We start from the raw sequence: 26740 nt of genomic DNA, 5'->3' as shown, positions 1-26740 counted from the left end.
GTGGCATGACTTTGAAGATTGCTGTCCATCAACGCTACACAAGGATCTTGACAGAGCTTGAACAGTTGTGTAAATCAGAATGGTGAAATATTGTTTGATCAAGGTGTGCCAAATCGGTAGAGACGGACCCCAACAGACTCACAGCTGTCAAAGGTGCTTCCATCAAGTATTGACTCAGGGGGATGGAGACTTATCCTATTAAGATATTTTCATTTTGATATATTTTAACAATACATACTTTTCACCCCTTAACAGTGTGGAGTGTGGTGTGTAGATAACTGGACAAAAGCCTCATTTAATTGCATGAGACTCTGAGGCGCTGAGTGAAAAAAGTTCAAGAGGGTGTAGACTTTCTATACACACTGTATTTATGTACGGATGTATGTTTCTGTGTCTGTTGTTCTACATATGTCGTATACTTTTTTTTTAATGGTATTCATATATTTCAAAACAAAATATCCAGAGAGCTATTGTAATATGATAGGGAATCATGAAAACTACATGAGCATATGTAAATGTCCGCTCACTGTCACAGAAGCCTCTCGTCTCAGTCCTGAGCTGTGGACATGGGACACTTCACTCGGGCACGAAACGGTTAAGCCTGTGTGTCGCTCCCCCGGCTCTGTTCCACTCCGTTCAGCGCAGCGTTATCAGCGGCGGCCAGGCGGCACTGCACCGACCTGCCGGGCTCAGCCCTCATCACTCGGGCTGCTGTGCACCCAGCTGCGGGGAGAGAGCCCACACCTACACCGGACGCCTCGCCATGGACGCGCTCAAATCAGCCGGGAGGGCAATCATCAAGAGCCCCGGGGTGCCCAGGCACACATGGGGCACCTCCAAACACGAGAGTGAGTGCTTTCCCTTCGCGGGCAATGTCTGACAGCTCTGTGCACGCAGCTCGAATGAACCCGAAGGTAGAGGCACAAAGGCAACTTGATGTTTTTGTACCTTCAACCTATAGGTCCATTCAGCAGAGAAGCGGCTAATTTAGAAATCATTCAATGTAGTGTCTGGACCGGTTTAGTGACAGAAATGCGGTTTATTCGGAGCGGGATATTGCGTGGCTCGGTTTTGTTAACTTTGTTGCTATTTTTTCGCACATTTGTAGCATTAGCGGCGGCAGTTCGTGCAGTACGTACCGCTCTCGGCTGTTTGCGCCCGCTGTTGTGCGCCGGCCGGGTTTCTGGGTCCTGGTGCCCGCGCCGCTGCGAGCGTGTAGGGCAGGAGCGCGTTTAAAGCCCCCGCTGTCTGGGGGTCTAGAAGGGGGTTTTATCTGGTATCTTCACGACTTTATAGACACGTATCAGAAATGGAGAATGCCATTCATCATTTATCTGAAAAGAAACGATGCACCCAAGTTTCGTCTCCCATATTCTGGTTTAATGTGTGATAGCTAATTGTTGTAATTCGATGTATTTCTTAATGTAAAACAATGCAGGAAAGAAAATCAATTGACACACAATGGGGTGCTTCATTGTAATCGGCCAGTGCTCAGCTATTGACTATGGGTGACCCGCATTTTACCTGTTTAGTGCTCCAATTGCCAATTAGTTATAAACTATACGTCTTGTTTGCAATACTTACATAGATGTATTGTACATATTGAGGCTATTATTAATTCAAGCAAGTGTGAATAACCTAGAGTATAAATGATATCGTATACCCCCCAGAGTGAATTATCTTTCCCCAGTCTTTGAAATGCTTATTGCCGGCTCTTGTGGGACTTGTTACCGTTTCCACGGAAACAATGAATATAAAAAATATCAGGGTTTTGTTATTAACTGCGGTACAGAGATAGCTGTGTAAAGGCACGATACAATGTATCACAATAACGATTACTCAACGTTATAACATTCAGTACGTTTTCTTCCCGCTGTTGCATTTGTGAACTGTTATTTAGCTCAGAAGTGCGGTATCTTTCGTGGGTGGGCAAACCAAATACGTCATAATAATAATAAAAGCGTAATTTAATTTAGTGGCTCTCTGTTTTTTTTAAGTGTCTTTCCTGTTAGGGCTGTGGTTCTCCCTGACTTGCTCATAAGAAACTGTGTCATAGGTACATTTACAGTCCTGCACTGAGACAGTATACTAATTTCACTCCTTGGGATTTCATGTATTTGTTCTGTAAAGAAAGGTGTGGTAGGATATTCTAACCACACTTTCCAGCTGTGTTTCGAAATGTCAACATGCCCTTTTCAATTTTCTGGCATTTTCCTCAATTAACTCTTGTTAACTGAGACCACCCTTCTGAATTCATTTCTTATTATGAAGGCCTTTTGTAATTGACCTTTTTTTGGGTGAGGGCGGTTGTTATGGGAACATTTGCCAAAGTAAAGTGCATGTATGAATTCAGATTTTAATTTTGCGCTCCACATATTACAACGTTTGGTGCTTGGAAGACAGACTGCTTGAAAAGTTATTTGGAATATGCTTAAATAGGTCAACCTGAATATATTTCTGCATAATATTGCAATTAAATCATATAAAAAATTAAGCTTTTCTTTAGAAATGTTTTACACCATGCATGTGCAGTAATCTTACTTCTTATTTCATTTTGTTATTCACTTTTAAAACCAGTAAGTCATGATCTTATTTCGTGTTTCTTCCGCAAAGGCAAAGAGTTTGTGTATTCTTTAATACTTAAATAGGGCATTCCTCAAATAAATAAATACAAATACAATTTCCAATATGTATAGGTGTATGTATGTGCATAAGGACTACTACTACTTATAATAAAAACAACTGTGATCAGTTCTCATAACTTTCTACAAAATGGGCATGCAGATACTGTTTTAGTTTCTCATCATTATTAATTAACAGATCTGCTGCCAGTGGTTCAAAGTGCTTCCACCAGATTATTGAGCTGCACTTGTTTACACCGACTTCCTGTTTTGCTTATGAATCATAAAGCATTTTATGATTTATTGTAGTCTAACTTTACTTGCTAATTTGGTGATTCTTTATGTTCGCCAATGCTAACCATGGTCCTTTTAATGCAGGCCTTTGAATGTGCCTACCACAAACCCTGTCTAATATTTAAAATCTTCTCTAATTACATGCTTTTTAGGCAAACTTCTGAAGGTTAGTTTGCACATGATAATTCTGTTTATGATTATGATTTCTGCTTTTGGTCCTGAGATCTGTATTTTGTATGGTTTTGTTTTCATTGTATTGTTAACTTATATTTAAATCATTTTCAGTTCATACCTCAGTGGGAATAGTTGTATATACATCTTCTTCTCTAGAGAGAATATGAAAGATATGAACAATCCAACAATTCCCCTGGATACATTGCTTTTGGGAATCTGTAGATTTTGTGAATTACTGTGAAGTGTTCAGATTGATTAGCAGTGTCTGTTAGATGTAATAATAATAACTATATAGTGCACAGATCAGGGTATGCCCTGGGTGGGATGGCAGTACATATATATGTGTGTGTGTTTTGTGTTTTGTTCCTCTAATACATTCCCAGTACATTTTAAATCACTGGATCGTGTCGGCAATTGATCAGAAAATCAATGTCTTACTTCCTTCAGCAACCAAGACTTAACTGAACAAGTTACATTCTCTGGCCTGTAGCCAGTCCCCCTGACTGACATTAGTAGCATCCACAGGGTTTCAGACCATATAGCACTGTATACAGTACACAACAAAGGACATTGTAGGATCGCTGTAGCCATTGTGAGAAGCTTCACATGTGTCACAGAGGTGTCTGTTTTGTGATTCGCTGTCAGGGTGGTAAATGAAAGTGTCTTTGGAGAGCAGAAGCAGGATCTTGTGGCCTATGATTGGCTTTTAGTTGTCAGGGCTAGAATAGGAGAAAAGGTCACGGCATTTTATTGGGGAGAAATAGAAATACCAAGGTCACTAAGCAAATCAATCCTTTTATGAGTGTTTAAGACTAATAGGACTGAAATTGTTTTGATATTGTTGAATTTCATTGCTTGATTAAGTGGTTGCTATTCTAATTCTAATTTGCCATTCTAGTGCAATTTATAAGAAGGAAAATTATTATTTCCCATTTTTAGATACCACCCAAATATAGCATTAAGCTAATACAGAGGCCTCCACAAGAGACTGCACAGATATAAATATATATATTTAGCAAATTATAGCCTTGAACATCAGAGTAGTTACTTCAAGTAGGAAAATGTAACATCTAACAGGAAATAAAGCCACCACTGGGTACAGGTTTTTAGTTCTGGTTCTGGATTTTTCTTGTAATCAACTTCATTAATACTAATAGAATGTTAATCATAGTTTCAAACTTGGTAGCTTGTATCCTAAAGAGATGAGCAGAATATTTTCTATTCAAACACATCCTGGCTTTTTCAAAAGTCTCACACAGACAGATGCTTCTCAGCATTTTCTCCTGAGCCTGGAGACTGGAAATGCCATTATGACATCCATCCATCCATCCATCCATCCATCCATCTTTGACACCGCTTATTGCCATTATGACAATGGGACAGTATTTGCATACACCATTGTCACTTGTGTATCAATATCAAGGAAGTGCAAAATGCAATCCATGAAATTAAATTATATATTATATATATATTATATATATGAAATTAGATATTCAACTTGTAAAAAAAATGGGTTCTATGAGGCTGTACTTACTGTAGCCTAGCATTTAAAGAAAATAACTGACCATAGTATCAGTTTTGGGTTTTGAATGTTGTTGACCATATCTTCTGAATGGCAGTGACGTGAATACAATCATGCTTTGGCTGCGACACTTTAAGCCAGTGCTAAACTCTGGCAACAGTGTTTGTTGTGGCGATCAGTTGCTGAGGTCACACGTTGGCTCAGAGATGCACAGTGCAGGCTGCAAGAGGAGATAATGCCTTCAGTGCACATTATTTACATGTGACTAACTGTCGAAGGGTCTAATTAGCTAATGTGAGTTGTGCCAATCTGTGTTCGAGTGGGCATATAATTACCCAGTACTGGATGCCAGGTTAGCTCCAGGCCCCAGTTACAGATAGTTCAAATCAGAGGCAAGACACAAGAAGCCAGCTTGTCACCCCATGAATGAAATGAATCTGCCGTGCACTAGGGAAAGGTGAGGTGAACATCTGTTTGTAAATGCATGCATGCTAGAAGTCTTCCATTTTGATTTTTGATTTGATTGTATTTAAAAAAATAAAGTCTTTATCAAATCCATCACCAATTCACAGATTTATACAAAATATATTCTGTATGCCTGTACTCATTCCTGTGCTCTCAGCCTCAATCCAGGCTGAAAAAGAAATGCGCTACTTAGTACATTCTATTCTTTTTGGTTTTCAGGGTGTAGACAATCCCAAGGAAAACAAATCTTCAGGTTCCAATATTTGAAAAAAAGATTTCAAGTGACTGGCTTTTAAGGAGTGTAAGTTAGTGCAATCAAAAAAATGTCCCTGTCCTAGTTTTCTCTAAGGCAGTGGTACTCAAGCTGTGGTCCGCAGACCCCTAGTGGTCCACCAGTATAATCAAGGGGGTCCGTGAACGTGCCTGCAAATAATCTCACACAGTGCTCTAATGTTGTACGTACCAAGTCGATATAGTGACTTAGCAGTATACACATTTCACCTAGCTATGCTGTAATTTCTCATTTAGATAAGAAAACTTTACATTTGTGAAAATAATTTGTTTGAGATTGATGCACGGGAATACTTACTGAAAGTGACGTAAAGCGGAGGTTCTGATTTATCTTTTGTTCATCATGTGCCACTCACACGTCTGCTTTACGGCAGTTGTGTACAGTGCAAAGAAAAAAATGAATGGGACAGTCACATTTTCAGTTTTCTTCCAGTGTGTGTTTTTATAAATACAATGGATAAGTTTGTAATTAGAAAAGCAACTTGTCTACTTCAGTAACAGAAAATATCAAAAATACAACAGAGGAGAAAGAAAGAAGCAAAACCGAACCCCCATCAAAAAAAATGTAACTGAGGAAATATGACAACTGCTACATTCAGATTTATGTGCGTTTGTGTTGGTGGCAAACCAAGGCCCCAATGTGTAATTTGTGGGGAAGTACTTTCTAATGAAGCACTTAAACCGGCAAAACTTAAAAGACATCTTAAATCTTTACATGCTGAAAGCGTTGACAAGCCACGGCAGTCTGGGCAGGCCCTGGACGTTCTACCGCCCTAGGTAAGACAAAAAAATGCTGCCCCCCGACACACACATATTTCTCAGAGTGTCTTGTTTGCAACGCTGTTTGAAAATAATTACATCATAGACATCCTGTTTAAATTCCCCTCTTTATCCTGATGTGGCCCAGCCTGCACTAACAGATCACGTAAAGATCCATTCATATATTTTGGCCACTTTATGTTTTTTGTCTGGAAGTTGGATTTAGCAGCAGCACCAGCACTGTCATTGGGGATGGTAAGTCATTCTTCTCCACACTGGCTGATGGACATTGCTGCACGCTGATACATTTCAAGAGCAAATTTCTTTGGTTTAGAGATTGTGCCTCTTTTATCATTTTTATATTCGCTTACTGATTTCGCTTCCTGAGTTTTTGTCTCTTAGACATGGTAGCAAATTGTTTCAAATCTCTATAGCTTACTTTTAGCAAACAATATATCCACTAGTAGTACAGTGCATCCGGAAAGTATTCACAGCGCTTCACTTTTTCCACATTTTGTTATGTTACAGCCTTATTCCAAAATGGATTAAATTAATTATTTTCCTCAAAATTCTACAAACAATACCCCATAATAACAATAACAGTTTGTTTGAAATCTTTGCAAATTGATTAAAAATAAAAAAATATAAAAGCACATATACATTAGTATTCACAGCCTTTGCTCAATACTTTGTTGAAGCACCTTTGGCACCAATTACAGCCTCAAGTCTTTTTGAGTATGATGCTACAAGCTTGGCACACCTATTTTGGGCAGTTTCTCCCATTCTTCTTTGCAGGACCTCTCAAGTGCCATCAGGTTGGATATGGAGTGTCGGTGAACAGGCATTTTCAGTTCTTTCCAGAGATGTTCAATCGGGTTCAAGTCTGGGCTCTGGCTGGGCCACTCAAGGACATTCACAGAGTTGTCCTGTAGCCACTCCTTTGTTATCTTGGCTGTGTGCTTAGGGTCGTTGTCCTGTTGGAAGATGAACCTTCTCCCCAGTCTGAGGTCCAGAGCGCTCTGGAGCAGGTTTTCATCAAGGATGTCTCTGTACATTGCTGCATTCATCTTTCCCTCGATCCTAACTAGTCTCCCAGTTCCTGCCGCTGAAAAACATCCCCACAGCATGATGCTGCCACCACCATGCTTCACTGTAGGGATGGTATTGGCCAGGTGATGAGCAGTGCCTGGTTCCCTCCAGACATGACGCTTGCCATTCAGGCCAAAGAGTTCAGTCTTTGTTTCATCAGACCAGAGAATTTAGTTTCTCATGGTCTGAGAGTCCTTCAGGTGCCTTTTGGCAAACTCCAGACGGGCTGTCATGTGCCTTTTACTGAGGAGTGGCTTCCGTCTGGCCACTCTACCATACAGGCCTGATTGGTGGAGTGCTGCAGAGATGGTTGTTCTTCTGGAAGGTTCTCCTCTCTCCACAGAGACACGCTGGAGCGCTGTTAGAGTGACCATCGGGTTCTTGGTCACCTCCCTGACTAAGGCCCTTCTCCCCCGATCGCTCAGTTTGGCCGGGTGGCCAGCTCTAGGAAGAGTCCTGGTGGTTCCAAACTTCTTTCATTTACGGATGATGGCGGCCACTGTGCTCATTGGGACCTTCAATGCTGCAGAATTATTTCTGTACCCTTCCCCAGATCTGTGCCTCGATACAATCCTGTCGTCTCGGAGGTCTACAGACAATTCCTTGGACTTCATGACTTGGTTTGTGCTCTGACATGCACTGTTAACTGTGGGACCTTATATAGACAGGTGTGTGTCTTTCCAAATCATGTCCAATCAACTGAATTGAACCACAGGTGGACTCCAATCAAGTTGTAGAAACATCTCAAGGATGATCAGTGGAAACAGGATGCACCTGAGCTCAATTTTGAGAGTCATGGCAAAGGCTTTGAATACTTGTAGCATCATACTCAAAAAGACTTGAGGCTGTAATTGGTGCCAAAGGTGCTTCAACAAAGTATTGAGCAAAGGCTATGAATACTAATGTATATGTGCTTTTTTATTTTTTTATTTTTAATAAATTTGCAAAGATTTCAAACAAACTTCTTTCATGTTGTCATTATGGGGTATTGTTTGTTGAATTTTGAGGAAAATAATGAATTTAATCCATTTTAGAATAAGACTGTAACATAACAAAATGTGGAAAAAGTGAAGCGCTGTGAATACTTTCCGGATGCACTGTAGCTAGCTAACGTTAGCAGGCTAGGTTAGGCTACTTAATCGTCTTCGTTACACACAAAAAACATAATAAACAAAACAATCATTTAATTGGTAGATTCATTTTTATTAATGTTTCAGAATTGGATAATCCCATATAAACACACACATCACCATAGCTGCCAAGGATAGTGGGAGTGATCTACAGGAGAAGCGGGAATGGGGTGAGGGCAGGAACTGCAGCAACGCCATGAGTTGGTGGCTGGGGTGCCACCAATCAGGGGCACCGGAGGGCGGCAGCCAATTGTCAAAATGCTGCCTCAAATTCAAGTGCCGCCATAGGCATCTGCCTAATCTTGCCTAATGGGAGGGCCAGCCCTGACGGCAGTACTTTGAAAGGAAGTGGAATTGTTTAGAAAAACTAAAAAAGACGATACAAACTGTGTAAACTGTACAAGAGAAAGCGCTCAAATTGTCCTACGAGTTAGCAATTAGAATTGCCAAAGCCAGAAAGCCGTGTACCATTGCCAAAAATGTACTAATGCCAGCTGCAACTGGTATGTGCCGCGAAATGTTAGGTGAAGAAGCTGCTAATAAACTGAAGGATGTGCCTGTATCAAATTACACCATCAAAAGGGAAATTACAGATGTTGCAATTGACGTGAAAGACCAATTATTACACCGTATTCAAGCAAGTGGCAAATACAGTTTACAACTGGACGAATCAGTGGATGTTTTCAGGTGAGGTTCAGCTGTTGGTCTATGTGCGATACATCCATAATGGTGAAATAGAAGAATTGCTGTTTTGCAAATCACTACCAACAAAAACGACAAGTGGTGAGATTTTTAAGTGTCTTGATCATTTCATGACAAACAACAACCTAGACTAGGACCAGTGTTGAGCACAGATGGTGCTGCTGTAATGACAGGGATGCATAATGTGGTTGCAAAACAAATTACAAAGGTTGTACCATTCGCAAAATCAACACATTGCATACTTCACAGGGAAAACCTAGTCATGAGAAAGATGCCAGATGACCTGAAACATGTACTTGAGGAGACAATAAAAGTGGTCAACTTTATCAAAGCACACCCATTAAATGCACGTTTTATATCAGTAATGTGTGCCGAAATGGGCGAATTGCATCAAAACCTTCTCCTGCACACTGAGATCAGGTGGCTTTCCAAGGGAAAGGTTTTAAATCGTGAATTTGGAGGAAAAAAATCACATATCAGCAGGCAGATTCTCAGAGGAAAATTGGCTTGCTCGACTTGCTTATCTTACTGATATCTTTGGCCACCTGAATTAACTTAATATTAGCGTGCAAGGCTGCCAGTCAACTCTTGTCACACTTTCAAACACAGTGAATTCTCATTCTCATTGAGAAACTGGATCTGTGGCAGAAACGAGTACGCAAAGGAAATGTGAGCATGTTCCTTCAGGAATTTGTGAACTTTGACGAAGTCAATGCTGACGGCCTGACTTGTGGGATTATAATGGATTCCCTTCTTTGCCAGTTCAGAACGTACTTCAGTGACATGGTAAGCAATAGTGAAATGATGTGGATCACAAATCCCTTTTTACCTACTGATGTGGAATTCCTTGAAATGAACTCTAAGGAGGAGGATCAATTGATTGAGCTGAGAAATGCCACTGACCATGTGCCCATGGAACATTGCCTGCTGCTGAATTCTGGTTACACGTGTCTGGTGAATTTCCCGCATTTGCTAACCAAGCTCTGCGAGTCCTCCTTCCATTTGCTACCACTTACCTTTGTGAAAGTCGATTCTCAGCTCTCACCAGCATTAAAAACAAACTCTGTTCAAGAATGAATGTTGAAGATGACCTAACTGAAAATACTCCTCAACTGGACAAGCTGTGTGCTGCCAAATAAGCGCAAGGATCTCATTAGTATCAGGTAAGATGTATTTTAATGTGCTGTGTTTTTTTGTTAATCTGTTCATATGATAATAATAATTTAACCCAAGTAATATTTGTAAATAACTATCAACATAACGTGAAAAATAATAATAAGGGGGGTGTTGGGGGTCCACAGGTTTAACTACTTAAGTTTAAGGGTCCCTAGGTAAAAAAGGTAAAAACCACTGCTCTAAGGTACTCTTGTTAAGCTTCCAAATGATAACAGCAGGGAGATAATCATAAGCAATCTCTTTTTTCTAAGAGCAGTCCTCAAAGGTAATAATGAAATAAGAGGAGATACAGTTTGCTAGATTGGTTTCTGAGTGGGAAAGTCAATGTAATCAGTGAAACTGGATGGTTAGGGGAACGATAAACTGTTTTTTTTTGTTTATAGCACATTCCTGCATGTATTGCTTTTCTTGTTTCTCAAAGTAAAAATTAACGTCAATACAGTGTGTAATACTGCTCAGTGCTATGTAGATGCAGTAAAAGTGTAGCAGAAAGTCCCTTCTTAAATGTTCTATAAAACGGTCTAATTGTATTAATAGAAATACAGATTTGGAATTTGATTGCTGGCTTTTTCTCTCTGTAATCAAGGGATCCACGTTGCTGGACCAATTTTCAGTTTACTGCAGTTTCAACAATAAAGTGTCTTTATCATATGGTAGATGTGCAAGTTGTTTCCCTTGACGTCAAGGGTTTTGTTTTAAATGCAGCGTGATCTTTCATCCCTATTTTACATCACCCAAAAGACGACACAAAATAACATGAATTACATACACAAAAGGAAGTTCAAAATATTTCCTTTAATCCTCTCGCTGCTTATGAACTGTAGGCATTCCAAGAAGGTATTGTACTTTTGTTGTTTATTAAATAAGAAATATTGGCTACATTTATGTAACATTAGGGGGAAAACTTACATCAGCAATCCTTTCAGACATGTATTAACATATTATAATAGCCAATGCAAGGAAAGGAAAGGAAAAGTGTCTGATGTTTTCTTCACATGCATCTTGAAAATATGTCAGAAAGGAGACATTGAACAACTTTTAATGGCATTTGTTTACCAGAATTGTACCAAATGTGACAGTAACATCCATCTACTCAATATGATCACAACTGTCTTATTTCATATTTGAAAAGCGACTGCAATATTTCAGTGTCTACCACTAAATTGCTATACTTTATCATAGTCTGTGGCATGGGAAATACAATGATATGTATGAAGTATGTTTTTATGGAGACCAAGACTAATTTGGTTGTAATAGTTTATAAGCAGTTCAGTTAAGTTCTTATTAATCTTTTTTAGGCGTGAGGTAGTGAAACCATTATTCATGTGATTGGGATCAGGCCTTTCTGTGCATTTTCAGTGATTGTTTAGACAGCCCCAGAAACAGCAATCTGCCATCATTGTAGTGATGGCAAGCGATACAGACCACTGCAGGGTCTGCCTATTCACCATGCAAACCCAATTACATTAAAGTCAGTGAAATGAAATTGTCCAGTGTACAACGTTGTCTTGTAATTGCTACAAGGATTACATTTTAATAAAGTATTTATTTTCTTTCTTTACAACATCTTATTCGCTACTGAATTTGTATCTCACAACATTAAAAATACCTCATACATAGTTTGCTAATCTGATGTTGAGAAATATACCACTTTCTATGTCTATAGCTTGATGTAGTGAAATAATGTTTTTATTTGGCCCAGACCAAAACACAAATTTGACCCACTTAAAAACTAAATAATTATAATATTAAATAAAAACATATAGTAGTATTAATATATTTAAGAACAACAAAGATACAAATGCAGATATAAAAATGGTTTACATGCTTTAAAATCACACATTTTGTTAATGCTAAAGCCTCTTGAACATGGAATTACAGAAATTACAAAATCAAGTACTTTGCGCTGCTTAAAGTCAGATGTTTTGGTGAAAGCATCCCAAGCTATCTTTCTACAGAAACAAGTGATTGTTGATAGTGTTTTCCGGATGCAAAAATCACCCACCACTGCTGTGTCAGTTCTGTCAGCTTATATATGATTCAGTACACACTGACTTTTGTCTAATCAAAAATAATTGGCATAAACAGAATTGAACCCTGCTTTAGCTGTGTGTCATCAGGTCTGATCATCTTTACAAGCTTTAAAAGGGACATTGTTGCACTGGATCGGTAGGTTTGTTCTGTTTATGAAGAAGAACAATGTAAGAGTAATATTAATATATACTCTTTGGTATGTAGTCATTTAATTTGTTGTTTTTATTATACAAGACCTTTAAGGTGACTAACAATTATCAACACAATTAGATAATAAAAATGGCACATTACAAGCTCACTGCTGTTGCACATTGGACAGTCACAAACCGCAGGGAATTGCAATGAAGAAATACAAAGTTCCAAAGTAAAACAAAAATAGATTGCAGGAAACAGTATAGGAAACCTGATAAAATGAGCGGAAGGATTAAGACAAAATATGCTTCTACAGGGATGAGAACAATATGTAGCTAACACAATGAAGCCAGTGCAGACTGTCAAAGGGTTCAATAAATGATACTTAGTCTGATCTTGGATCCCATCCAATTAAAAACACCATACTTCAGGACCGGTTTCTATTGGCTCATAGGAAGGAGCCTCTGGGAATCAGGCTGCCATGAAGTGCTGGTTTAGTACGTTGTGATTAGGCCCTTGTCAAATCCATGAAATGCAGAGAAAGTATAAAAATGCCAGTATCAGTTCAACAGACAATACATTATTTGAGCTTACCCAGCTATCACATTTAATTCTGGCAACATTGTGCAAGTTTGTAGTTTGGCTGTATTTTAGTCTTGACAAATATTTAAATGAAAAATACATAAACGATACATATCTTGCAGATTTATTTATTTTTACTAAAATATTTTATTCCATGACATTTGTCATTTGTGTTTTTCTTTTGAATGTAGTTCAACATCTGCTGGGGTCCTAATATTGGTGTTTACAAAATGTCATATTGTTCTGTTTTCACTTACATTCAATGTTGCCACAATATAATTTGGTAAACGAAAACCAGCTAATCCCACTCTTGAGGACCAGAACTTTTCACTCTTGGTTTTGGTGACTTTTTGAGTAAACTAAGGATTGCGGTTTAAGTTGTGTTTAAAAGCAGGTGAGGAATGGTTATAATTCTGAAGATAATGTAGAAGATTTTGTCATATTTTATGGGTTGACTTGAGAGGGAGATGAGGTTGTATTAAAAACAAAATACAATTGAAAGATGTATTGCAGTTTAAGAGTCAGGTCTTAGGTTTAATATTAATCATAAAGCATCAAAGTATGTGTGTGTGTGTGTGTGTGTGTGTGTGTATATATATACACTCACCTAAAGGATTATTAGGAACACCATACTAATACTGTGTTTGACCCCCTTTCGCCTTCAGAACTGCCTTAATTCTACGTGGCATTGATTCAACAAGGTGCTGAAAGCATTCTTTAGAAATGTTGGCCCATATTGATAGGATAGCATCTTGCAGTTGATGGAGATTTGTGGGATGCACATCCAGGGCACGAAGCTCCCGTTCCACCACATCCCAAAGATGCTCTATTGGGCTGAGATCTGGTGACTGTGGGGGCCAGTTTAGTACAGTGAACTCATTGTCATGTTCAAGAAACCAATTTGAAATGATTCGACCTTTGTGACATGGTGCATTATCCTGCTGGAAGTAGCCATCAGAGGATGGGTACATGGTGGTCATAAAGGGATGGACATGGTCAGAAACAATGCTCAGGTAGGCCGTGGCATTTAAACGATGCCCAATTGGCACTAAGGGGCCTAAAGTGTGCCAAGAAAACATCCCCCACACCATTACACCACCACCACCAGCCTGCACAGTGGTAACAAGGCATGATGGATCCATGTTCTCATTCTGTTTACGCCAAATTCTTACTCTACCATCTGAATGTCTCAACAGAAATCGAGACTCATCAGACCAGGCAACATTTTTCCAGTCTTCAACTGTCCAATTTTGGTGAGCTTGTGCAAATCGTAGCCTCTTTTTCCTATTTGTAGTGGAGATGAGTGGTACCCGGTGGGGTCTTCTGCTGTTGTAGCCCATCCGCCTCAAGGTTGTACGTGTTGTGGCTTCACAAATGCTTTGCTGCATACCTCGGTTGTAACGAGTGGTTATTTCAGTCAAAGTTGCTCTTCTATCAGCTTGAATCAGTCGGCCCATTCTCCTCTGACCTCTAGCATCAACAAGGCATTTTCGCCCACAGGACTGCCGCATACTGGATGTTTTTCCCTTTTCACACCATTCTTTGTAAACCCTAGAAATGGTTGTGTGTGAAAATCCCAGTAACTGAGCAGATTGTGAAATACTCAGACCGGCCCGTCTGGCACCAAAAACCATGCCACGCTCAAAATTGCTTAAATCACCTTTCTTTCCCATTCAGACATTCAGTTTGGAGTTCAGGAGATTGTCTTGACCAGGACCACACCCCTAAATGCATTGAAGCAACTGCCATGTGATTGGTTGGTTAGATAATTGCATTAATGAGAAATTGAACAGGTGTTCCTAATAATCCTTTAGGTGAGTGTATATTTCCAGTTTAAAAGTTGGCAAGGTCATTTATTAAATAGCACACAGTACTTAAACACTATCATTTTAAAATCTGTGAATCTGAAAAAATGAATGAGTTTCTAAATGAAAGAGGCAAACAATATTAAGCTGCAAATGACTCCCGGACTTCCTAAAGAATGATTCCTTGTAAGTGGTATCTATCCTCTTAACTGCAATTTACATTGTTTGCAATGTTAGTGCTAAAGTTAGGGCAAAATAACTTATAAGAAATAAGAAGAAAAGTTTAATGGACTTGCAGTACAGACTGCTTACTGAAATACAGGTGGTACTCAACAAACTGATCGGTCATGGTGAGTGATGTTTCAAGTATAAGAAGATTCTCAGTGTGTAGTCAAAGGACTTTAGTTGACAGACTTTGAGGAAAGTCACAAAGGCCTTTGACCAGGAAAATGACAGCCAGGAAATGTTTGAATTGTAAAAGTGGAACAGTTCCGCTTTAGGCTGTGCACTTTAAAGATAAATGAGCTATTATGCAATTTCTGTACAGAAGGAAGTAGTTGTAACTTTACAATAGGGTTAAACAGAGTTATTACTGGGGATTAAGGGATCTTACACTGCATGCATGCAATCAAGTATTGAATTGATTTAGAGAGGCATAAAGGATTTGTATTGTCATATAAACCATATAAAAGAAAAGGAATTCAGACTTTTTTCATTAGTCCCCTCCATGCTATCCCATATGTAGAATGTAATCAAGCTGAGTGAATGCAGTTGTCTTTTCATTTCATCACTTATTTTGCATTATGGCACAAGAGCAGAAGACAAATGGTGGATTAAAGGGTCAATTAGCACACTAGTTCTCTAGTTTGTTGGATCTCCATAATCCATGAATTTGGTTAGATGGTTGCAGAAGGATGTTTCCAGGAAAAAAACAGAAACATGTATTTTTCTGCTAAACTATCATGGCATGCTCCACAGCTTTAATGCAATTATTTATTAACACAGATGAGTTAACAAGAAGTGATGTTTCAGGGCAACGTGTATATTCAGCACATCATAGTGTATGCAAGCCATGGTTGTGTACAAGCCCTCTTTCAACTTTCAAAAAAGAAAACATGGACGGCTGTATGGAATACACTGTAATTTATTGTGATACACTTCAGAAAATTTTGTAAATAATGGTTGGCTAATAACTTTTGAACTTGTCCTTAGACTATCTGGGTCAATGGAAATGCAGCATAAAAGCCCAGCAAATCTGTTGATGAATTCACTTAAACATCTCGTCCCAGCAACCAGTACCTAACTAATTCCCAGCCCTCTATTTGTATATTCTGCCCATGGACTCAGACCTTGTCAACAGATGGCTGTACCTTGACTTACATTGCACACCTTGCCTGTCAGGTGTGATTCTAGATCGACTATCGGCAAACATCAGCAGCTGTGTCCTGAGAGATGGCCACTTCAACACTGGCTCACACTTTGCAGTCCCATAGTTGGGTGCCCAGTTGGCCTTCATACCATACATGCCTAATCCATCTGTGCTCCTTTCAGTCATGCAAGCAGACACCGGTATTCCTTCACTGAGCCTCCAGATGGTTCCCTGTTCGTTCAGTGGCTGTCCAGATGGCCCATTTCCTAGTCTTGCCAGTATTCCCCTATGTGTGTCCTTCAGGCACCAAGAGGGGGTTGTGCTTCTCTCGTAGGTGTCCACTTGCCCCCTATGGTTTCCGGTTACTGGTTTCTCACTCTGGGTGCAGATGATCCACTAATTCTGTCTGGTTAATTGTTAGAATCTGTCCACAGTGCACAGCTTTGAGGTTCATTTTGGGACTTAAGGTTTTTATAGTGAGCAGCAACATTTTCTTTTGAAAGCTATAATGGGGCTGTCCCAATATTCTGAATCACATGTGAGGTACATCACATGTGCTTAATTACAAAGCATTTCAATTGCATTCAAAACATCAACATATGGACTTACTTTATTGAAATGTACTGGACATTGCATTCTTCCATTTTTGGCTTGTGTGACACCAGGCTGAAATCTCTGTGATTTTCCCCCGCAGAAGCGAATGCCCACAATAAGCACAGGCGTGAGTAAGACTTTTGCTCTGCTTAAGACACATCATCATTCTCCAAGTGTAATCTGTTTAATTTATGTGGAAGGCAACTGAGTGTGCCATGGATACAATATGGAGCTAAAATGAGGCACATATATCACACCCTACAGATGTTTTGTTTTAAATTATGTTCCTTAAGTGCCAGTTTTACTATTGGACTCACTTGTATTAAATTCCATTAAACAGTATTTCATTCTGAAAGATGCCTTGTTATTTAAGTACCCAGACTGCCCATAGTAAGCCTAACCTATCACTATTTTCCAAAAGTAATTCTGTTCTGTCAGAGATGCTCATAGAGAATTCAAAGCATACATATCAATGTTATGTAACTTTTTATTCCTATAAAACTGTGACAGAGGCGCTGTAATTAAAGGTATATCAGCATACTTAAATACATATTTGCACAGCTATATGAGGCATCCATCACTTAAACATGGCTTTGAAATCCTATGAAATATGTGTCTGTTCTTCATAAGGTAGAAAATCCCCAAAGCTCTTTGACAGAAGCTCTACCTCATGCACCCAAACTATGAATAAGAAAATGGATTTGAAAGCCAAGACAGCCAAGTTTTAGATCTTATTTCATAAATAACTGGTGAAAATGTATAATATACAATACAAAATGCTGCCTAAGGCTTAGCTGATATTTATTTTTAATGACTAGGCTTCTTTATGAATCAATACTGTTCATGACAGGTAAGGATTAATAGTCTGTGGAAACAGAAAATAGATTTCTGTCTATCATTAACTAAGTTTATGTAACCTCCCCCCCCTCCAGCTCATTACAGCATTACACTTAAGTGCTGCTACCCAATTTAATAATGAACAAAAAAACATATTTGCATACATGATTCATAAGCAAATACTCTTTTAATTGTTTGAAATCAAATCCCTTTGCTTTTGAAATATATTGTATCTTTGTAGGGGTGATATTTATTCCATGATGAATGGTAATTTAATATCTGATTAAAGCAATTAAGAAAACATTTATGAAACCAGTTTGATTAATACAAGCAAACGAAAAAGCCAAGAGCTTAATTAGTACTTTTTGAGGATAAGTAGTTGAAAATATCAGATGTTGTTTTATTTACATTTTATTTTTTCCTCTTTTGTAAATGAAGAAAACTGGAAATGTGGAATTTGTCATGACATGACAGAGATGTACCTGTAGTGTACATGGGTTGGCATTCAGAATTTTAATGACTTTATTTTTAAATGCTGATATTATAAATAACATATTATATACTCCTGTGACTTCTATTTCTAAATGCAAAGCTGCTTCCACAGTGATTTGGAACCATACAAGTTATCGTAGAAAATGCATTGGATATATATTGATTAAAAACTACACAGACTAATTTACTGAAAGTCCATTATAAATACCTCTGCCTTTGGCTCGATGTAAACATGCACTTTAAAATGTATTGATCTTCTTTCTGCAAAAGTTAATCTATGCATTGAGTTTATTTACATAAGAAACATTTGCAAATGAGAGGAGGCCATTCGACCCATTCGATCCAAGGATCCTATCCAGTCTATTTTTGAATGTTCCCAAATTTTCATCTTCAACCACATTGCTGAGGAGTTTGTTCCAGATTGTGTAATGAAGCGTCTCCTGTTTTCCATTTTGAATGCCTTGAATGCCAATTTCCATTTGTGTCCCCTGCTGATCTGGAAAAGCTCCTCTGGTTTGATGTGGTCGATGCCTTTCATGATTTTGAAGACTTGGATCAAGTCCCCACGTAGTCTCCTCTGTTCCAGGGTGAAAAGGTTCAGTTCCTCAGTCTCTCAGTAGGACATTCCCTTCAGACCTGGAATAAGTCTGGTTGCTCTCCTCTGAACTGCCTCTAGAGCAGCAATATCTTTCTTGAAGTGTGGAGCCCAGAACTGTACACAGTATCCAGATGAGCTCTAACTAGTGCATTGTACAGTCTGAACATCACTGCCCTTGTTCTCAATTCTACGCTTTTGACAATATACCCTGGCATTGTGTTTGCCTTTTTTATTGCTTCCCCACATTGTTTGGATGGGGAGAGTGAGGAGTCCATGTAGACTCCTAGGTCTTTCTCATATGTTACTTCATCTAGTTCTATTCCTCCCATAGTGTAATTATAGTGGACATTTTTGTTACCTGCATGTATTACCTTGCACTTGTCCACATTGAATTTCATTTGCCAGGTGTCAGCCCACAACTGATTATTATCTAAGTCCCTTTGAGTAGCCTGTGCTGCTGAGATTGTATCTGGTGAGCCACCTATTTTAGTATCATCTGCAAATTTGACATGATTGCTAGCTATCCTAGAGTCCAGATCATTAATATAGATTAGAAAAAGCAAAGGCCCTAGTACTGATCCCTGTGGAACTCCACTAACAACCTCACTCCAGTGAGAAGCAACGCCTCTAATCGACACCCTCAGTTTCCTATACATCAACCAGTTCATAATCCATCTACTTACATTACCCTGAATGCCTACAGCTTCCAATTTGAGGATCAGTCTTTGGTGTGGAAGCTTATCAAAAGCTTATTGAAAATCTAAGTATATCATATCATATGCTTTCACGTGATCTACAGCTGCAGTTGCATGTTCAAAAAACTCCAATAAATTAGTAAGACATGATCTGCCTCATCTAAACCCATGTTGACTATCTCCAAGAATATGTGTTGTTAGAATCCAGTTTATGTTGCCAAGCAGTGTAAATTAGGATATTGTATTCCAATCTTAAATTCATTAAGGTGGTATAAAAACTTTGTGGACAGAGGACATTTTCTTCATGATATATAAAATATATGACAAAGTAAGATTTCCTTACCTATCACTACTCTGTAAAATGTATCTGGTTTCCTGTACACTGACCATCTGGAATAATGCATCATGTATTGGTGACATACCGTGCATGAGTATAGTTATTGGTTTTAAAAATTAAATGACACATAATATTGATAATCTATATCAGCAGCAATTTGAGGTTTTTCGATGTATGTGAATACATGGATACATATATTGTCCCAAACCCGGGGTGTGTTTGGGCATGTCAGGGAGTCGGTTTGCTGTGAATATGTGTGGGTACTCGTCAAACTAAAGAAAAGCCTCGATAAAGACTGTAAAACTGAAAAGAAACCCAGCCCCGGTGTAGGGTGCTGACTACACTTTGCATTTCCATTCCCATCTGTCCCTGGGCCACTAAACGGTTTCCCGGTAACTTAAAATGGGGAAAAGCTTTTTGGGGCTGTTGTGATTCGAATGTGGGAGTCGTTGCCTGATCGGATTCTCAGACCAAACAGTGGTGAAGCGGGTTAACAATAAACAATCCTCCTCTTTCCTCACCGCTAATCTCTGTTGCAATCCTCCTCTCGCCCTCCTGCATTCGCCCTCAGGTGCAATGTGCTGTGGGAAATAGGGCCCTGTCCTTTTTTGCAGTGAGAGGTGTAGCAGTAAGGCCCTGCAGGTGTGTGCACTTCCCAGTTGTTTTTACATAGCAGCCGTCATATACCAAACCCCAAACTGTGCCACAATATATAGCAGTCTTCCTGTGGTTACTGCATTCAATTCACAAATCTTCAATGGCCTAGCAAACTCTGCACTGTCCTTTGCATTCAGAAAAGTGCAATGATCTAGACATGCACATAATACAGCTGCCTGGTGGCATATATAACGAGTTTGTGTACAGTGTACGACATGCTTCAGCTGAACAAAATAGATCACAATATAAACATTCACGTTTTCGGATAATCTATATAGAAACCCTTTCTAACCCTCCCCCACAGAACTGCACTATTTATAATGTGCATAAAAGCTATCCATGATAGTGGACATTTTATACTTCTGTGAAGTCTGTTTCCTACCTAGTTTACCCTTTCAGGTTGTTCCCTTTTATCTTTCTGTGATTGTTGTAGTGCTACAGAATGACTTCCCCTGCAGACGTGGTGGCATCTTGGAATATCATAATGCAAAAATCATTGCAATACTGCACTGGGGGATTTCAGTTGTCATAAAATGATTAAACTTCTCTCCTTGAAAACTATAAGACATTCCAGAGGTTCATGTTCTGCACTTGTGGTCAGTTTGGCAACTGAGTACTTATATCATGTTTTCTGAGCTTTAGTGTGAACTATATAGTGTGAGGCATAATATAATTAATTCATAGGTATTTTACAGTACACATGCTCAAAATGGAGTCTTCCATACTTCATGTGCTACAATATATCAGTTCTGTCAGAAATGGATGTCACATGTTTGAATTATATATAAGGGGAATAGTAAAATACATAACGTGTGTTGGTTAGTGGAAATACCTCTGTGATTTGTCACAGACAGGATAGTTCTCCGAATATTGAGAGATATTCTTAGGTTTTATTGTATAAAAGAATAAAACCTTCAGGTGCCTTATCTTTGTCTGTTTTTTGCCTTGGAAATCACTTCCACACAATTTTTTAGAAATTAAGAAAGGAAAGGCTTTTATTAGCTGCTTCTCTTTCACTACACATTATTGTATGAACATACATTCTAGAGGTATCTTCCTGAACACATTTTAAACTGATATTTATGACTTCCTGTTTTAGTTTGGTTTAATTGTTATATATTTATAATTGTTGCTAATGTTGACACTAGCCTGCTAATAGTAAACTACAAACATGTACTTCAAAGCAGTTTTATTTGAGAGTAGAACAAAGAAACAGCTGACAAAACAAATCACTGAGTTAAGGTTTGTAGTTTTCACTTAGGAGAATTTTTTAGTTTTAATATAGAAAAAGAAATACAAACATGGCCAGGGAAACAGCCAAAGTACAGAGCTCCACAATGTTAATCTTCCTTATCCCTGAGACATGCTTGCTGGCCTGGTATCTATGACTCTTGGTTGATAATGGATGGCTTTGTTATTGTTGCAGTAGAAAATGTATGTGACCTGGACTTTGCTTTGTCTGTCATCAGCCAAAGAGAAAGGAGACCTTGAAGGCAAATGATAACTTGTTTCAAAAAATGACCTTTGCATTATTATTATTTTTTTTAACTTTTACTAGCATAGTTCCTTGCAGTTAAAACTTTCATTCAGGCTAGAGGAGAACAGATTCAATTGGGTTATATATATCCTATTTTTATAGATATATATTAGGCATATTTTTACACTTTAATTACTGAGTGGTGCTAAAGTAGATGTCTCAGTAGATTTCACTTTCACAATGCTAAAGATATAATTAAGCTTTGGTCAGTAAACATTTTTTATTATTATTGGTACATTAGAACATAATAGTGGAAATGATGTGATATTTATAGTTTCTTCTGGTATGCATCCAATTTGACATGTAAATTAAATGTATTGATGACCCATGTATCATTACCCCAAAGCAAACAAAGGGAGACACCCTGTATACAGCAAAACTATGAAACCTACACCTTGGACATGTAACATGTGTACCTAAGGCAGGTCATACTTCTGCAATTTCTTTGACAAGTTCAGGTACATCTTTGACTAACATAATTCATTGAGAATCAGTATGGCTAGTACACATTTAGCACTAGTTGACACATGAAGATAACTACATTCAATTGTATTATTTAGTATGAAGAATCCAATGAAATTTGTAGAACTTCTTTTCTCTGTGACTGTTTGAGTATAACAGTCTTTTAACCAAGCTATCCAAAAGCACCGGGAGTCTTGACTCGGACACAGCTGTGACACCATTTAACTCCTATTTGTCAGGCCTCTGTTGGCCCCCTGTCGCTCAGAGAATAAATTACAAGATATTCTTATATATGTTTAGCTGACATATGATCTCGTACCTTCTTACTTGGCAGAAGTAGTACAGCTTTACTTTCCTAAGCGAGAATTGCCCTCTGCTGAAGCAAACCTTTGTCTGGTCACCTCTTTCAGTACGATTGCATTACGTGCAAAACTAACTCAAGACTACTTTGTTTGACAAGACCCATAACTGTTTTGTTTTTCCACGCTCCTTGTAAAGTGCCATACATTTATTTTGTATATAAAGCACTATATATGTTTTTTTATGATTGGTTGGTTTATTGATTGATTGATTATTATAAATAAAAAAGCATAAAAAAGCAGCATGTAGAACCACATTTAGTGGTCACAATTTGATTCAATCATAAAGTAACCACACCCCTCCTTTGTGTACATATTTAAATTGTTTGTTCTTTGTTTTTCTTGAGTTAATTATTGATGCAGCAGTACATTTCCAGGAACCAGTATGTAAGACTTGCAGTTTTCACAGCCATATCCATACATCACATTGTGGCTGGCCGGCAGCTTCTTCGTTGTGGTGTTTTACCATTGCGTTTTCAATTTGACAATGCTTATTTTTAGTTGTCACTCTTATTTCCCCTCAGTTTTTGAAGAGCTATGATGATCAAGTGATTCTCCACCATGGTTTGCATTACTTTAGGGAGTCTGCAGTCCACTTTCTAAATTTAGTTTGAGCCACAAGTGAATTAAATACTGTTTTAACATTTAGCTATCTGGACTGGCAGCGAAAGAAGCCAGAGTCGGAGGCTGGATCCATAAAATAGCAGAAGACTGCTTTTTAATATTAACGGGATTACATGTATGCAAATCAATGGGACCAATAAGCAAGGACAAGGTCACATTAGTAAATTTAATCGCAGTCATTGATGTCTCCCACCCCGAGCAAAATAACACTAACATTAGGCCTATAACTCTTTAAATTTGGAAATTTGAAATTTTACTAAATAATTGTATAGAATTGTTTAAGAATTGCTTAATGAAATAAGAGATTTTTTTATTTTTCGTACTTTTCCCCCCCACTATGAACTGATGTGAGAACATCACAGAGCAGTAATACCAGTTCACTGGGGAATTATCAGAGATGAAGTGAGGTTCAATGCTAGCATTATTGAATGGGCTCAAGGCAATTCGATGTCAATACAGAAAAGGAAACCCACATTTTTCTTCTAGCTAATTTCTTTTTGATGTATTTTTGGATTTGTGTTGCTGAAGAAGGGTGGGTAATTAAAATACATGTTGTTCCTTCTTTGATGCCTAAGAAGGCAGCTGTTTGTGACATCTATAGACATTATAACCTTGGTTTAGTATCTTCCCAGATAACGAAAGAGCTTCTCACACCAAGCATTGTATTGTATTACTTATAATCCCTCAGCATTCCTGTTTAACCAGTTCAGCTGCTCCATGAGATTTTAAAAGCTACAGAGGTGAAGAAGTATAATTAATTCAATTTCAGCTCCAGGCCTTTGATTTGAGTTTGCTTGAATTAAAGAGTTTAATACAAGGCTAAATAACATATCACATTTAGTGGAGTCTTTTTCTTTCACTTGCATTTGCAATTTCCTCTGATCATGTTGGCCCCTTCTCTAAATCATTGTTCATGGATTGCAGTTTATATTCATTCCCTTTGCTTGCCGATACCATCTTTGTAATTATAATCAACAAAAAGACAAGTATATGAAGACATAATGAGAAATGGGACTTTCAATAATGGAGGGATAAGATTTCCAAGATTTGATATTTGCATTTCTTCATCCACTTTGCACTCGATCCATTCCTCACTGTTCCTTGATTTGATGTAACCATCTTAAATGATTTTCTTAAATGAAATGAACGTTTGATGTATGGATTATTACCCTTAACCTTCCTAATGGAATTTGGGAGTGGATTAGAAAAGTGTTTGATGTATTCTCCCTTAGGGCTACTTAAAAATATAATTTTAAGGGATTTAATTAGAACTGTATGGCATATTGGCTTAATCTTTTAATAAAACTTCGACAGCGTGTGCAGTACAGGCCACGACAGGGACAATTCAGACGCTGAGATAATTGTGTGTCCTCACTTTCAAGTTCTACAGAAAAATAAATTGTTATGATTAATTTTCTTGTGAATCAATTAAGTTGCATTAAACAAAAAAACATGTACAGTATCTATCACATTTTCTTATGTATTCTCCATCATATAAAGGTCATCGTGTAAGACATTTAAACTACAATCATTAACATTTAGTATCACATATAAAATATGTTTTTATATTCATGTTTCCTTACTATTCTTTTCATGTGTGAAAAAAAAAAAATACTTGCTTGAAGTCAGTTTATTTGACGCTGACCTCCAGCACATTGAGTCCTGCAGGCGATTGATATTCCAGATGCAAATCTCCCTCTTCTCTGAGTTCTTGTATTTCCCAGATCTCTTTAATTATTTAAAAACACAAAGCTAACACAAAAGTTGGATGTAAACAGTTTCAAATGCAGTAAATATCTTTAGCACAGAATGAAGACCCAAGAGGAGCTTCATTGACGTCAAGATCTGCTTTCTACCCAGCCTCAAAGCCCGTGGGTTCTTTTTGCAGTGATCTCCCTGGAAATTTAATTGAAAACCATTGCATGTCTGGGACATGCCTTAAAAAGCCTTGCAAGTCATATAGAACTACACTGACAGTATGTCTGCCTTGATACCAGATTAATCTGATTCAGTATCCCTCTAACAGCCTTCAGTTCCAAAGTAAGCCAGTCGATTATTTCAGCAACTCCTTAAAAAGAAAGTCTGTGGGTTCATCGAAATATAACATGATATTTCCTAATAGGCAGGATGGGAGAACATATCCTTATCATTTACTACTGAAGAAGATTAAGCAACAAACAGTGACGTAAAGTATTATATTTCATTACAATCCCCTTCCCCAGAAATTAATTGGAAGAGCTCAGCTAGAAAAACATGCCTTGCAAGACACAAATATAAGAAACCATATGGTACACACATACACAAAACTTAAATTCAAACAAACAATATCTTTCCTTCATAAAGTCCTACAAAGAAGCTCCTACCTTTTCACCCAGTTTTGCTCTTGGGAAGCTATGGTGCTTACTGTGATTCTTTCTAGTTTCGATAAGTTCCTGCTGTTTGCTGCCTTTTCCAACTAGTTTTATTGTACTTCTGATAAATATGACTTTATCTAAATTGTGCAAAGCATGGTGGAACACTTTCCACCATGGAATCAGGCTATTGCTCTAGACACATTATTCCATAGGCTGCTATATTTGAGAGGAACATACATTGAGGCAAATAATACTGCAGGCAAGCCACATGAGTCGCCGGTACACTGCGAGCCAAGCCAACCCAGTGCCATGGCTTTGGGTTTTCTGGTCACAGATCTGAATCCGTTATCTCTGGATTACAGGGCCCAACCTGGACTCTGAGCATTGGCTGTGACTGGTCTACCAATAAGAAGCTTCTTCCGAGTTATCTTTTACAGAATTGTGTTTTCAGACTGCATGTGTTGTGCTCAGTTGTCTTTCCTTTAATGCACAATTTCATGTATTTATTTATTTGCACCTTAGTGGTACATGAGCGGGGTTAATTATGCCCTGCTTCCAGTGGAATAATTCATAATTAACAATTAATAATATGTGCTTGGAGAATGGACATCACTTGATAGGTGCTGAGCTTGAAAAAGGGCTAAATTACAAGACGATGATGATGATGATGATTATTATGATGAATGAAATTCAATCTTTGCTTTCCCACAGAAGAGATGCCACTCTTCTGCATCAATCTGATTTATTATGTATATATATTTTGAATTGTATGAATTCTCATTACATTACTGCATGCAGTTCACTGAACGTGTCCAGTTTATTAGAGCGTCCTGGGCATTTTGTCTCTGTATTCCAGTGATATTACTGTTGCCAGAACAGACAGCAATAAAATGTGGTTTTGCTTATGTGGCAATTCTATCTATGTGCAAAAGTTGTTAAAATCGAATATGAACAATTTCATTGTGATCACGGTAGAACAGCTCGATCCTTCCCATATTGTGTCTGTGGCACATGCACTGGAACTTTTGCTAAGCAAAGTTAAGCAAATT

General features: G+C 38.2%; 1 protein-coding gene across 3 annotated transcripts in view; it reads left to right on the top strand.

The window, feature by feature from the left end:
* The first annotated feature begins 652 nt into the window (after positions 1–652).
* Positions 653–26740, top strand: part of LOC136752806 (low density lipoprotein receptor adapter protein 1) — a 68928-nt gene continuing 42840 nt past the window's right edge. The window contains exon 1 of one of the 3 annotated variants that reach the window (XM_066708480.1): positions 653–848. In XM_066708480.1, the coding sequence (XP_066564577.1) occupies positions 764–848 (85 nt within the window). In that variant the 5' untranslated portion in view covers positions 653–763. Of the gene's footprint in view, positions 849–14867; positions 14963–26740 lie in introns of those variants that run through there. The other 2 variants (XM_066708564.1, XM_066708652.1) reach the window with 2 other exon arrangements.

Source organism: Amia ocellicauda, chromosome 1 (assembly GCF_036373705.1).
Source record: "Amia ocellicauda isolate fAmiCal2 chromosome 1, fAmiCal2.hap1, whole genome shotgun sequence".
Classification (NCBI taxonomy): domain Eukaryota; kingdom Metazoa; phylum Chordata; class Actinopteri; order Amiiformes; family Amiidae; genus Amia; species Amia ocellicauda.
This window is presented reverse-complemented; position numbering and strand designations above follow the sequence as displayed.